Here is a 13,057-nt window from a genome sequence, read left to right as displayed (position 1 = left end):
ATTGACCCTAACAGCAGAATGACTGGGAATGACTGGTCACTATGACACACACTGACCACCAGGGGGCATATGCTCAATGCAGGAGCTGCCCCCTGGTGGTCAGTGCGCTCCCACAGGGGGAGCTCTGCTCAGCCCCAAGCCAGGCTGACGGCTGCCAGTACAGCGGTGTTGGTGGGAGCCTCTCCTGCCTCCTCAGCAGCGCTAAGGATGTCTGACTGCAGCTTAGGCCTGCTCCCCCCTGGCAAGTGGACATCCTCCAAGGGCTCCCAGGCTGCCAGAGGGATGTCTGACTGCCAGCTTAGACCTGATCCCCTGGGGAGCAGGCCTAAGCCAGCAGGTGGACATCCCCCAAGTGGTCCCAGACTGTGAGAGGGCACAGGCCAGGCTAAGGGACCCCCCTGAGTGCACAAATTTTTGTGCACCAGGCCTCTAGTATTTGTAATAAAGAAAAAGTCTGGTAAATGGACTATTGCAAGACCTAAGGGCAATTAATAAAACCATGGAGATTATGGGGCCCCTTCAGTCGGGGTTACCATCCCCAGCAGGTATCCCATTGAAATATCATTTATTGGTACTAGATCTTAAGGACTGTTTTTTTTACTATTCCTCTCCATCCTGAGAATTGCAAAAGATTTGCATTTAGTGTCCCTGCAATAAATTTTAAGGAGCCCATAAAGAGGTATCAATGAAAAGTATTGCCTCAGGGCATGGCCAATAGTCCTACCTGATGTCAGGATTCTGTGGCCGCAGCCATACATCCTATAAGGAAAAAATATCCCAAGGCTTATATTATTCATTATATGGATGACATTCTCTTAGCTCATAATAATGAAACGCTTCTAAATACTATCTATATAGATTTGCAGGGTTCCCTGCATTGTGCAGGATTATGCAGAGCACCTGAAAAAGTCCAAAGGACATCTCCTTTTTCTTATCTTGGCAGCATTATTGAGGGAAAAACAATAAAACCTCAGAAAATTCAAATTCGGACTGACACTTTACTTACATTGAATGACTTCCAAAAATTATTAAGAGATATTAACGGGGTTCGACCTGCTTTAAAATTAACCACTGCTGACTTCAGCCCTTTATTTCATATACTCAGGGGAGATTCATCTCCGTCATCCCCACGCTGCTTGACAGAGGGAGCCAAGACAGCCTTACGTAAGGTTGAGGATCCCTTCACTTCAGCACAGCTTCCTAGAATTGATTACTCCCTTCCTTTACAGGTTTTAATTTTCCCTACTACACATACACCCACTGGGGTCATTTGGCAAGCTCCTGGAGTTGTTGAATGGCTATATTTGGCTCATTCTCCAACTAAGGTATTAACTCCTTTCCACGATTCAGTTTCCCAGCTAATAACTCGAGCCCACCTTCGAACAGGCCAGTTAGTGGGCCGAGACCCTAACCTTATTGTAGTGCCATTTACAGCTATACAGCAACACTGGCTCTGGCAACAATCAACAAATTGGCAAATTGCACTTGCTAATTTCTCCAGACAGGTTGGTAACCATTATCCAGCAAATAAGGTTTTACAATTTCTCTCAGTTATTACCTTTACCTTCCCAAAGATAGTGAAGTCACAACCTATACCTCAGGCATTAACCATTTTTACAGATGGATCCAGTTCTGGAAAGGCTGGATACTACTGCAGCAGAGGTGCAAAGGTCCTTCAAACCTCTTATATTTCAGCACAAAGGGTAGAAATACAAGCTCTTATTTATGCCTTGACAGATTTTGCTACGGAGCCCATTAACCTATATAGTGATATTGCCTATGTGGTAAGTATGGCCAAAATTATTGAAACGGCTACTATAGGGCACACTAATTCAGAGGAACTCTTTCATTTATTTTTCAACCTTCAAAAAGTCATTAGAAACAACAATTTCCCTGCTTTATCGGTCATATCCAATCTCATTCAGGTCTCCCTGGTCCGTTAGCTATAGGCAATGATGCTATTGATTACCTCCTTGCTGTAATGCAAGAGGCTACCCCATTTTTTCTTGCCCAGTCCTCCCATGCTTTGCATCATCAAAATGCTGCTGCCTTGTGCAAACAATTCCGTATTTCTTGGGAGCAAGCTCATCAGATTGTTAAGCAGTGCTCTCAGTGTGTAATTCATTGCCCTGTACAATCATTGGGGGTTAATCCTAGGCGTCTTAAACCTAATCAAATCTGGCAAATGGATGTCACCCACGTACCAGAATTTGGTAAGCATAGATGGGTACATGTTAATATAGATACCTGCTCCCGCTTTATCTTTGCGACTCCCCAAACAGGGGAAAGTGCCAAGCATGTAATTAATCATTGCTTAGCCACCTTTGCGGTACTAGGACCTCCCTTAGAGCTAAAGACAGACAATGGACCCGCATATGCTAGTTCTGCTTTTCAGCATTTTTGTCAGCAATATCAAATTTGTCATAAAACTGATATCCCTTACAACCCTCAAGGTCAAGCAATAGTGGAAAGAGCCAATCATACTCTTAAAATGCAATTACTAAAACAGAAAGGGGGAGACGGATGTTATGTGTCACCTCAAAACAAACTCAGTCATGCTCTTTATACTTTAAATTTTTTGAATTGTGACGCAGAGGGTCGTACAGCAGCCAAAAGGCATCGGGCCTCCAGTGCAATAGCCTCCACTGACTTAGCCCGGTGGAAGGATGCACAAACCAGACAAGAGTTTTACCAGATTCAGTAATGATGTGGGGAAGAGGTTGTGTTTTGTATCTTTCCAGAAGGAGCAGCACAGCCAATTTGGGTGCCAGAGCATTACGTGCATCACCACCATGGACCCAGAGAAACTTCTTGTCCCCTCATTCAAAAGACAGAGTTGCCCCGATGACAGCAAAGTGGAAAAAAAGAAGAAAAGGAAGGCTACGCAAGGGACAGAAGTGCCAGCACGGGGTCAGCTGAAGAAGTTAACAACTGAGGCCCAGCAGATGGTAGAAAAGCAAGATGTGGAAGCTACTCCCTCAACCATGTTTCTGGCTATGCTAGCATTGGTTAGCTGCCAGTCTTCTGCGAAGTCTTGCGCAGCCAAGTCCGAGGACTCTGAGTAAATGAGCAAAAGAAACTTTCATTTAGTAGAAAAACATTACTGTAGTTTGATTTCTCACTTATTGCTGTATTGCATTGGCATTGTTTTGTTAATAGCCAGAGCTTTATTCTTGCTTGATGTTTAAGTTTTAAAATGTTAACATGTCTGTAGTTTGAGTTTTGCATTGGAATTGTTTTGTTATTGTTTTAATAGTCAGAGTTTTGTCCTTGATGCTTAAGTTTTACTTTTATTATAGTAGCTTAAAAATAAAAAAAGATGAGATGTAGGGAGCGGCTATAGGGTTAAGCCTCGGACTGACTTGTTGGCAAAGCCACAAACAAGTCCCAGCTTAGAGGGCACAGCCCTCTTAGCATAATTAAGCTTGACCTTATGAGGCTCCCTAGATCTTCTCTGGGTAGCTAATGGGCTGAGGGAAATGTAGCAAGTGCTGCCAAAACAAGTGAAACTCACAAGAACATTGTAACTATGGTGACCACTACCTTGTTTACCTCTGGCTATAAAATAAAGGCTCAGCTTGCTGTCTGGATCTCTCTCTGTGGCCTCAGCCAGGCACAGGAAGATCTACCTAGACCCAGCTTATTCTCTGTCTGTCTTTTCTTCATCCTTCACCGCCCTCCCTCAGGCTTTTGAACCCTTGACTGAGCTGGCACGGCACAGGGGATCAAGCCCACAATCCAGACATGTGCTCTCCTGGTTCATAGATTGATAGTCAACCACTGAGCCACACAAGCCGGGCTATTTATTTATCTTAGAGAGAGAGAAGAAGGGAGAGGGAGAGGGAGAAGAAGAGGGAGAGAGAGAGAGAGAAAGAGAGAGAGAGAGAGACATTGATTTGTTGTTCCATTTATTTGTGCATTCATTGGTTGATTCTTGTATGTGCCCTGACCGAGGGATCAAACCCACAACCTTGGCATCTTGGGACAACACTATAACAAACTGAGCTCCTTGGCCAGGGCACATTGGTTTGTATTTAATTTTCAAAATTACAAGCAGTATTGCAATGAACATCTTCATAGCTAAATGCATGCATTCCACGGTTATTTACTTAATGTATATTTTAAAATGAAAGAATATTTTCTGACAGGTTCATTACTATTCCCAACCCCTTGCAATGCCGCGAAGACCTCCAGGTGGTCGGAGCTGGTGCTTTGGCTCCCGAAACAAAGGCACCACAAGGCCGCGTCTGCTCGGCTATGGGCCTCCAGTTACACAAGACAAGTTGCATGCAGGGATCGCATTTCACCTTTCCCGGAGACTGCTCTCAAACTATAGTGCAAAGATCTTTTTAGAAAAGATGTAGACACCTGGGACAAGAAGAACGGAAGACCACAGCACCAACCTGAAAGCTGGAAAGCAGGCAGACAGGTGCAGTTCACTCAGCAGGCTGGAGGAAGCTCATCGTGGGCCGTGAGCACCCATGGGCTCCAATCTGATGGACTGCACTGACTAAGGAGCAAAAAGGCTAAGGAGCCATAGCAAATCGGGTGCTCGCCCGTGTCACCCCTGTGCGTGAGTTAGAATTAGCCTCCTCTTCCTCAAACACTGTGGAACTTGTCAGGAATACGCAATTCCATAGCACCTGCAGCGTGGGAAAGGCGCCCTCGGAACTGTGCAGCGCACAGCCGTGCCGCTGCGCATAACAGCCCCGGCCTGGAGCACCAGGTGCCGCCGAAGGAAGAGGTGGATGAGGAGGCTGTTGTACAATATGAAACATTGGCTGAAACGCGGAAAACAATTCAGCCTCGCCTGGCAAAGACGAACATGCACGTACTGCACAACAGAGCAGGGAAAACGATGTCAAATTCATTCAGTTTTTAAACAAATACTAACTGAGCACCTACTACTAGTAAGTTCTCATCATTGTGCTGGGCACTAACTATACAAGAATAAACAAGGTGCACAGACCTCTACCCTCTCAGAAACCACCAAGATTCTACATCCCAAGGCAGCTGTAAAGAGTGGCGATGTTGCTCTCTCTCTCCCTCTTCTTTCCTCTATAAGAATAAATAAAACATATTAAAAAAAAAAAAGAATGGGACTGAGAGACAAGACAGATCCCTCCACTTCAATGTCCTGTGATTTTGTGTTGCTAGGCCCTAGCTCCTTAGTCCCAGTATCACCAATCTACCTTCTCAGGACCAGCAGCTCAAATCCTCACTCCTCTGAGATGGGCAATTCTGGGGTCTCTAATTGTGCTCAGCAGCATTAGCTGCTTGTCATCACACAGCGAGATAGCCAGGGTCGCACGCTTCTGCTCTCAGACACAGCAGTACTCAGATAACCCCACCCTTGTTGTTTTTCTCTCCAGAGCGTTTCTGGGAGCACAGATTGTCCTGTGACAACTCCAGGAGGACACAGCGTCCCCATGCAGGAGCTGCTGGGATCAGCTGGGACCAACCGTCAACAGCAGCAAGGCCCTATGGGTACAATATTTTGTCGTTCCTCAAAAAATTAAACAGACTGCCCTCTTTCACCCTGTTGTGCTCTCGCCTCTCCCTGGTCAGGGCCATTTCATCTGAGAACATCAGAACCACAGACGTCAGAGGCTCTGATGTTCTCAGCTGATTCTGACCTTGAACCTTGGGGATGGCTGCAGGGGTGTGGCTAGCAGTTCAGCCTGGCCCACGCCGGTGCTGGCTGAGACTCTCGTTGGGGCACTGACCCATGCCCAGGGCGGAGTTCGTTATCTCTAGGTTACCTGAGGAGCCAGAGGTGGCCCGGAGCTCCAGGCTGAAATTGTGCTGAGCTCTGGGGACCCTGGGAGGGATTGGTGTGGGCGGTCCCAGAGCCACAGCCCTTCCCTGGCGCTTGGTGAGTGTGGTTCTCCTGTGCGCAGGTGGTTCGGTCTTGCCAGCGGGCAATGACTGGGTCTTGGAGAAGCTGGTGATTATTTATTTTTATTCATTCATTTCTAGTTTTAGAGAAAGACAAGTACCATATGATTTCACTCATATGTGGAATTTAATGAACAAACTGAACTACCAAGCAAAATAGAGACAGACTCAGAGAGAGCAGGCAGACAGCTCTGTTGGTTTGGGGTGTGTTGAACAAAAAAGAAAAAGGAGAGAGGGAGAACTCATGGATGAAGACAACAGTGTGGTGATTGTGGGTGGGTGGAAGAGGTCATAGAAGGGATAAATGGTGATGGGAAAAAAATTAAATTGTCCTGGCCAGTGTTGCTGAGTGGTTAGTGTCGCCCCACACACTGAAGGGTCTCAGGTTTGATTCCTGGTCAAGGGCATGTACATGGCTTGCAGGTTCAATCCCTAGCCCCGATTGGGGTATGAGTAGGAGGCAACCAATTGATGTATCTCTCTCACATAGATGTTTCTCTCTCTCTCTCTCTCTCTCTCTCTCTCTCTCTCTCTCTCTTTTTCTCTCCCCCACTCCCTCCTTCCATTCTCTCTAAACAATCCATGGAAAATGGAAAAAATATCCTCAGGTGAGGATTAAAAAAACAAAGAAATAAATACATTAAATTAAAAATAAAGTAATACTATTAGAATGACTATTTTTTTAAATCTTTATTGTTGAAAGTATTATATATGTCCCCTGAGAATGACTATTACTTCTTTTTGAAATATATTTTTATTGATTTCAGAGAGATAGGGAGAGGAAGAGAGAGATAGAAACATCAATGATGAGAGAGAATCACTGATTGGTTGCCTCCTGCACGCCCGCTACTGGGGATCAAGCCCACAACCCAGGCATGTGCCCTTGAGAATCGAACCTGATGAGAGAGAATCACTGATTGGTTGCCTCCTGCACGCCCGCTACTGGGGATCAAGCCCACAACCCAGGCATGTGCCCTTGACCAGAATCGAACCTGGGACCCTTCAGTCTGCAGGCCAATGCTCTATCCACTGAGCCAAACAGGCTAGGACTATGACTATTATTTTTTTAAAAACATAGAAAATAACAAGTGTTACAGATGATGGGGAAAAATGAACCGACTTCTGCGCATGAGCCACGAAGTTTCAATCACACTGTACATGTGTGCCCGCACGTGGTATTTTGTGGAAGAGCCACATTCAAGGGGCCAAAGAGCCGCATGTGGCTCTCGAGCCACAGTTTGCCGACCACTGGCTCAGAAAAATCAACAGGACCAGCTGGACTGGGTCAGGGATGGCTCAGCTTCCCGGGGGAGGGGCCCCTGCAGAAGTGAAGGGAGAGGTCAAGTTCTGAACTGCTAGCCGCAGAACCCATTCTGGAAGATACAAGCAAAAAATTTTTATCACCCTAGCTGGTGTTGCTCAGTAGATAGAGCGCCGGCCTGCGGAATGAAGGGTCCTGGGTCAAGGGCACATGCCCAGGTTGCGGGCTTGATCCCCAGTGTGGGGCCTGCAGAACACAGCCAATCAATGATTCTCTCTCATCATTGATGTTTCTCTCTCTCCCTCTCCCTTCCTCTCTGAAATCAATAAAAATATATATATATTTTAAAATCATTTATTCATACATTTCTGTAAATTTAGAGAAAAGCTAGAGTACTTGGTTTGAAAAATAGACAAGAATAAGAGAAGCTAAGGGAGAAACGTGGCCAGGATCACTCCACAAAGCCAGACCTGCGGGGACAACACTGCTGCCACCATTGAGCCAGGAGAGCCCGGCAGCCCGGCCCTGGGCGGAGCCTCTGGCCTCTGCGCACTGGCTGCTGCCCACTGCCCTGCCCACCCAGACAGAACCCCCCTCTCTGGTCAGCCTTGACTGCAGGTCCTTACTCGAGCCTGAGCATCCGTCTGACGGGCTGCGCCTGGGCCCCGGCCACATCCCAGAGGAAGAAGGCAGAAGGCAGGAGGCTGGCAGTTCTAGCGTCTCCCCTGGGAGGCAGACGGTGACATTCATCAAGATGTCTCCGCAGAAATTCCCCAAAGAAACCAAGGGAGATGCAGAGGCTGGGCAGCCAAAAGTGATGCCACTGCCAGCGGACACCTGCCAGCTCAGAACCCAGGAGACCGGCGGCCTAGGAAAGAGAAGGCAGCCCTCGCCCAGTGCCACTGGCTCTGGGGGCTGTGGGGAAACTATCTCCGGCTCATCTAAGGCCCAGCTGTGGGGCCCTGAGGCCCAGGGATCCTGGAAGCAGTGTCAGCCGTGGCCTCCACTGTGGTCTCAGAACATCTCTGACGTTTCCAAACCTGCTCAGAAACCCGCTCGCCCTCTGTCCCAGTTCCTTTTTCTTTTTAAATCCTCATCTGAGCATATGTTCTTATTGATTTTGAGAGAGAGAGAGAGAGAGAGAGAGAGAGAGAGAGAGACATCAATGCAAGAAACAGCAATTGATTGCCTCCCAGTATTTGCCCCTACCGGGGATTGAACCCACAACCTAGGTATGTGCCCTGACCGGGAATCGAACCCGCAACCTTTTGGTGAACCAGATGACACTCCAACCACCTGAGCCTCCTGCCAGGGCTGTCCTACTCCCTCTGAGTGCCGTGTTCTCCTTGGCCCTTTCCTAAAGCCAGTCAGCAAACCTCCAGGAGTTTTCCCAGTCAGTCCCTGCCTCCTATGCACCAGGTGCAGGTGGCGGCCGCAGCCTTGCTGACCCAGAGTGTGGGAGTGACTGCAGCCCGGGCTAGGGAGGCCCCGCGGTCTTCGCTGGGCCAGCCTGGTGGCCTCATGCTGTAGAGCATGTGAGTGGCATCAGCGTCAGGAGTGAGCAGGGAGAGGAAAGCACATGCATTGGGCATCTATTGTGCTACAGCCGTGGTGGCATCACCACGAACAGTTATTGCACGTTTACTCTGCCCGATATTGTGCTAAGTGCTTAACATGCACCGTCCCATCAAACCCTCACAGCAACTCTGGGAGCTGAGCATCATCATTCCTCTCTTCCAAAGGAGGTCAAGCCACCCAGCGGTCGGTGGCAAAGCCAGGCTTCCAAACCGGGTGTGCCTGACTCCCACGTGGAATGCCTCCAATAGGCAGAGGCTCAGGCTGGCCCCAGGGCCAGAGCAGGGCAGGCTGGGCCAGACCACGCCAGTGGGGCCACCATCCTGAGAGCACCTTGGGAGGAAGGGGGATGGAGAGAGGAGACCCCAGAACTCTCCCCAGGCCCGGCCCTCAGTGCGAGTTCTGGGTGTCTGAGGAAGCCTGTACCCCACTAGGAAGGAAAGGCCGTCAGGGTGGACTTGGAGACCCAGGTCAGAGGGAACAGCCAGGATGTAAGTCATTTGGGACAAAGGCTTGGACTGGCTCTTCTCTGAGGCTCTGAGCGGGGGAGGGAGAGATCACTCCAGAGGCTGCCTGGGGCCCAGCTCCTCTTCCCCTCTCTACCCAGCGGCTGGCCCCTAGGCAGGCCGCTCGGCTCGACAGGAGGCACCTGGGCACCTGCTTCATCCAACCTTCCAGGACCCACCTGTGTCTCTAGGCCTCGCTCCTCAACTCTGGACACCAGGGAGTACCATCCAGAGTCTCTGAGGTAAGTATGTCTGTTTTCCAATGGGAGGGAGGCTGGGGTAGACGAAACCAAAATCCATAGGAATAAGTCGAGTGAAAGGCACAGGAGAATGAAGGCAGGAGGGCCCGTCTCCCCACTGTGCCAGGAGCTCTCCAAGCCAGGGCCAGTCCTGCTCACCTCAGCGGGCCCCTGGGGGGGAGGCAGCAACAGACTCAGACTGCGGATGCCCAGTACAGTGACGGGCACACCGGGGGCACTAAGTATTTGTTGGCGAAGCGGAGGGAGTGGATGGCCTATTTTGTCTTCAGATAATGTGTGACTTCTTTTTCCACTTTCCCCTTAGCACACTCGTCTCATCTCCCCTGCCCTGGAGTCCCCCAGTCTCCCCTGCTGCCCCTGCTAAGCTTTGCCAAGCTGTGGACCAGGCACCCCCTCAGTCCCAGCAACACCACAAAGTCACAGGGCACCCGGGCTGGGCTAGTTTCTTAGTTTTATTGAGTAGCGAGAGGTAGCGTCATTTTCCACAGGACATGTGTCCTCAAACTCATAAGGGAATTGCTTTGGGACAGACCGACAGACAGGTGGCAGGGCGGGGCAGGTGTCCAGGGCCGGGCGTGGGCACCAGGGGCAGCTCAGCCCCCCAGGGCTGCCTGCTCCGGGGTCTGCTCGGGGAGGGGGGGCGCCAGGGGCTGGTCCTGGCCCTCCTTCTGCAGGGGCTGGTCCTGGCCCGGCTTCTGCAGGGAGCTGAAGAAGGAGTTCATCTTGTTCCTCAGATGCAACTCCAGAAAGGTCTTGAGTCTTTGCCCGTCCCCCGACTCCGACTCCGGGTCCGGGTCCGGGTACAGCTTCTCGTTGAGCTCCTTCACCTGCTGCACCAGGATCTTGTTGAAGGCCTCGCCGTGGGGCTCCACGCTGCTGCGGAACTGCTCCACCTTCAGGTCCAGCAGGCTGCCGAGCTGGGCCAGGGACTCCTGCAGGTCCGCAGCGCCGCCCGCCAGCTTGTCGCGCACGTTCTTGGTCAGGGGCGCCAGGCTCTGGCCCAGCTGATCCGCGTCGGCTTGGAGCTTGTTCTTCAGCGTGTCCGCGTTCTTCTTCATCTGCAAGGCCAGGGCCTCCAGCTGGTGGTTGAGATTCTCCTGGGCGTCCTTCGCGTAGGGCGCCAGCTTTTGGCGCAGGATCTCCACGTGCTTGTCGATCCGCTCCTTGAGGTCGTCGGCGAAGGGCATGAGGTGCTCCTTGAGCTCCTTCACGTTCTGGTTGATTAGGCCCTGGAGCTCGTCGGCCACGGGCGCCAGCGAGGCCTGCAGGTTGTCCTTCTGGTCACGCAGCATCGTCTCCATGCGCTGTGCGTAGGGGCTCAGCTGGCTCCGGAGCTTCTCGGTCTGCGTGCGGACCTGGGTGCGCAGCTCGTTGGCGAAGGGCCTCAGGCTGTCCTGCAGGTCCTGTGCTCTGCTGTTGATCAACTGGCTCACCTCCTGGGCGTTCGGCTGCAGCCGCTGCCCCAGCACCTTCAGCTCCTTCTGGATCTGCGCCTTCAGCTCCACCGAGTCATTGGCCAGGCGCTCGGGCAGCCCCATGGCGAAGGGCACCAGCTTCTTCTGCAGCTCCTCTGCGTAGGCGTTCACGCCATCCACTCTGTCCTGGAAGAGGGAGCTGCCCGAGGGGCGCAGGGCGGGGTTACCTTGGGCGTCACCCCCGACCTTGTTTCCCCACCTGGCGCTCACCCTACACACCCTGCCTAGGACCGGGGAGCTGGGGTGCCGGCCTCGCCCAGCCTTTCCCGGGCCTGTCCCTGGGTGGGTCCTGACTTGAGCGAAGGGCTGGCAGACCAGGCTATTGCCCTGAGTGTGTGTCTCAATCTCCCTTCCCGCTGGTCGCAGCTGCAGGTGCCTGGAGCGCACTGCTTTCCGCTTCCCGGCCTGTGCGAGCGGCCTTGGAGGGCCTTTCCCATGGGGGTGCCCCGTTCTCTCAGATGTTATGTTCTGGATTCTTCCAGGGTCTTCTAGTAGCACGGGGGCTGGTTTCCTTGCATGTGCCCACCCTCAGAGCCCCCAGCACCCTCCATCGGACTCCACGGGCCATCCCTTGGACTGTGTTAGAACCCAGCGCAGACTACCCGCCCCCCTTCTCCCTGAGCCTCAGGCTGAGCGGTGGCATTTGCCACACTCTGGAAGTTCAAGCAGGAAGACACCTGAGGGTTTTCTCCGTGCAGCTGGCCTGTTTGCATACGTGGACTCCAGCTGGGGAGACCTCAGGGTCACAAGGAGCTGGTGGCAGGCAGTGGCTGCAGGTCTGCCTCCCAGCTCAGCCCTGACCCAGGCATTGCATGGCCCCGCTTACTTGAGCTGCTGGGGGAGCTCAGACTTCTGGAGATCCTCCACCGCCGCCTTGGCATTGTTGCCCAGCTGCCTGAAGTAGTTCCACACCACGGTGGCCACCTGGTCGGCACTGACCTCAGCCCGAGTACCTGGGCAGGAAGCAGAGCAGCTCATGAGACCAGACTCCTTCCTTGTCCCTCCCCGTTCACCTGCGCTGCAGCCGGTCGGCAGTGCGCGTGTGCAATTGTATGGCACCAAGGCCAGTGGGCTGCAGCTGTGAAGGCGCCAGCTCTCCCTGAGCCAGGTGGCTGCTGGGCAGCCCTCGTGTCCAGCCGGGGCCGACAGGCACTGGACTGTCCCCTTGCCTGGGCCTCCAACTCTTCACCCTGCCCCCATCCAAAGGCAGCTGCTACTCACCGGTGACAGCCACCAGGGCCAGCGTCAGCACCACGGCCTTCAGGGTCAGCGACATCCTGGGCTGCTCGCGGGCTGCCGAGCCTCCTACCACACTGGACTTTTCCTGGAACTGGAGCAAGAAGACAGGCTCTCGGGTGGCTCACCTATCCGAACTGACCAGCCGGGGCCAGCCAGACATTTAAACCCCCAGGACACCCCCCACGGCCCCTCCCAGTGGGACTCCACGCTGGAGGGTGACACATTCCCAGGAGGCCTCTTGGACTTTTGTGGCCCTAAGGTGACGTGGAAGCTGACAGCAGACGGGCTTGGGCAACAACCAGAAGCAGCTGTTCTCGGCTTGCGCCCCACCCAGTACGAAGGGAAGCGAGGGAGTGTGAGCTGGGAGAGTGAGGCCAGGAATGCCTGAGTCCAGGACAGGTGTCCCCAAGGCCCAGCTGGCAGCTCTGGGCCGGTGCCAGGCTTGGGGGGCAAAGTTCACACCTCCTCTGTCTACCCCCGGGGAGAGAGAGCACCCCCCCTCCCAGCGCCCCAATCTGACTCCATCTCAGAGCACCAGACACTGGACTGGGACACCCAGGGCCACAGATCGGGGCAGAGCCTGTTCTCTTTGAAAATGGGGTTGTCGGGTACATTAAACGAGATGTGTCTTGTGAAGTAAGCAATACAGTGCCTGGCACAGACTAAGCACTAACAAGCTGCCGATGGTAAAAGCATTGTTTTCCTGATTTGGACCAAAGAATGCTCACCCCTCCAGTGAGTGAGACTCGGCCCTCTGCCGGTCGCCAGGGGTTACGAGGCAGGGTGACAGCAGGGCAGCCCAAGGCTGGGTCCTGTCCCCCTGCCATGCCACACTCCCTGGAC

At 52.5% G+C, this 13,057-nt stretch overlaps 1 protein-coding gene and 1 long non-coding RNA gene across 2 annotated transcripts in view; one reads left to right on the top strand and one right to left on the bottom strand.

The window, feature by feature from the left end:
* Positions 1-9,844, top strand: part of LOC102250571 — a 13,475-nt gene extending 3,631 nt beyond the window's left edge. Inside the window, exons 2-4 of the long non-coding RNA XR_313019.2 lie at positions 5,373-5,487; positions 9,342-9,482; positions 9,805-9,844. This is a non-coding gene — a long non-coding RNA (uncharacterized LOC102250571). The remainder of the gene's footprint in view (positions 1-5,372; positions 5,488-9,341; positions 9,483-9,804) is intronic.
* Positions 9,845-9,934: 90 nt separating this feature from the next.
* Positions 9,935-12,421, bottom strand: APOA4 (apolipoprotein A-IV). Its single transcript, XM_005856821.2, has 3 exons — positions 12,197-12,421; positions 11,802-11,928; positions 9,935-11,114 (listed from the first exon to the last, which is right to left on the bottom strand). The coding sequence occupies exons 1-3, from the start codon at positions 12,249-12,251 to the stop codon at positions 10,094-10,096; spliced, it is 1,203 nt and encodes a 400-aa protein (XP_005856883.1). The 5' UTR covers positions 12,252-12,421; the 3' UTR covers positions 9,935-10,093.
* Positions 12,422-13,057: the final 636 nt, after the last annotated feature.

This window comes from Myotis brandtii, unplaced genomic scaffold (genome assembly GCF_000412655.1).
Source record: "Myotis brandtii unplaced genomic scaffold, ASM41265v1 scaffold105, whole genome shotgun sequence".
Taxonomy (NCBI): Eukaryota; Metazoa; Chordata; class Mammalia; order Chiroptera; family Vespertilionidae; genus Myotis; species Myotis brandtii.
Note: the sequence above shows the minus strand (reverse complement) of the source record. Positions and strands in the feature narration are given on the sequence as shown.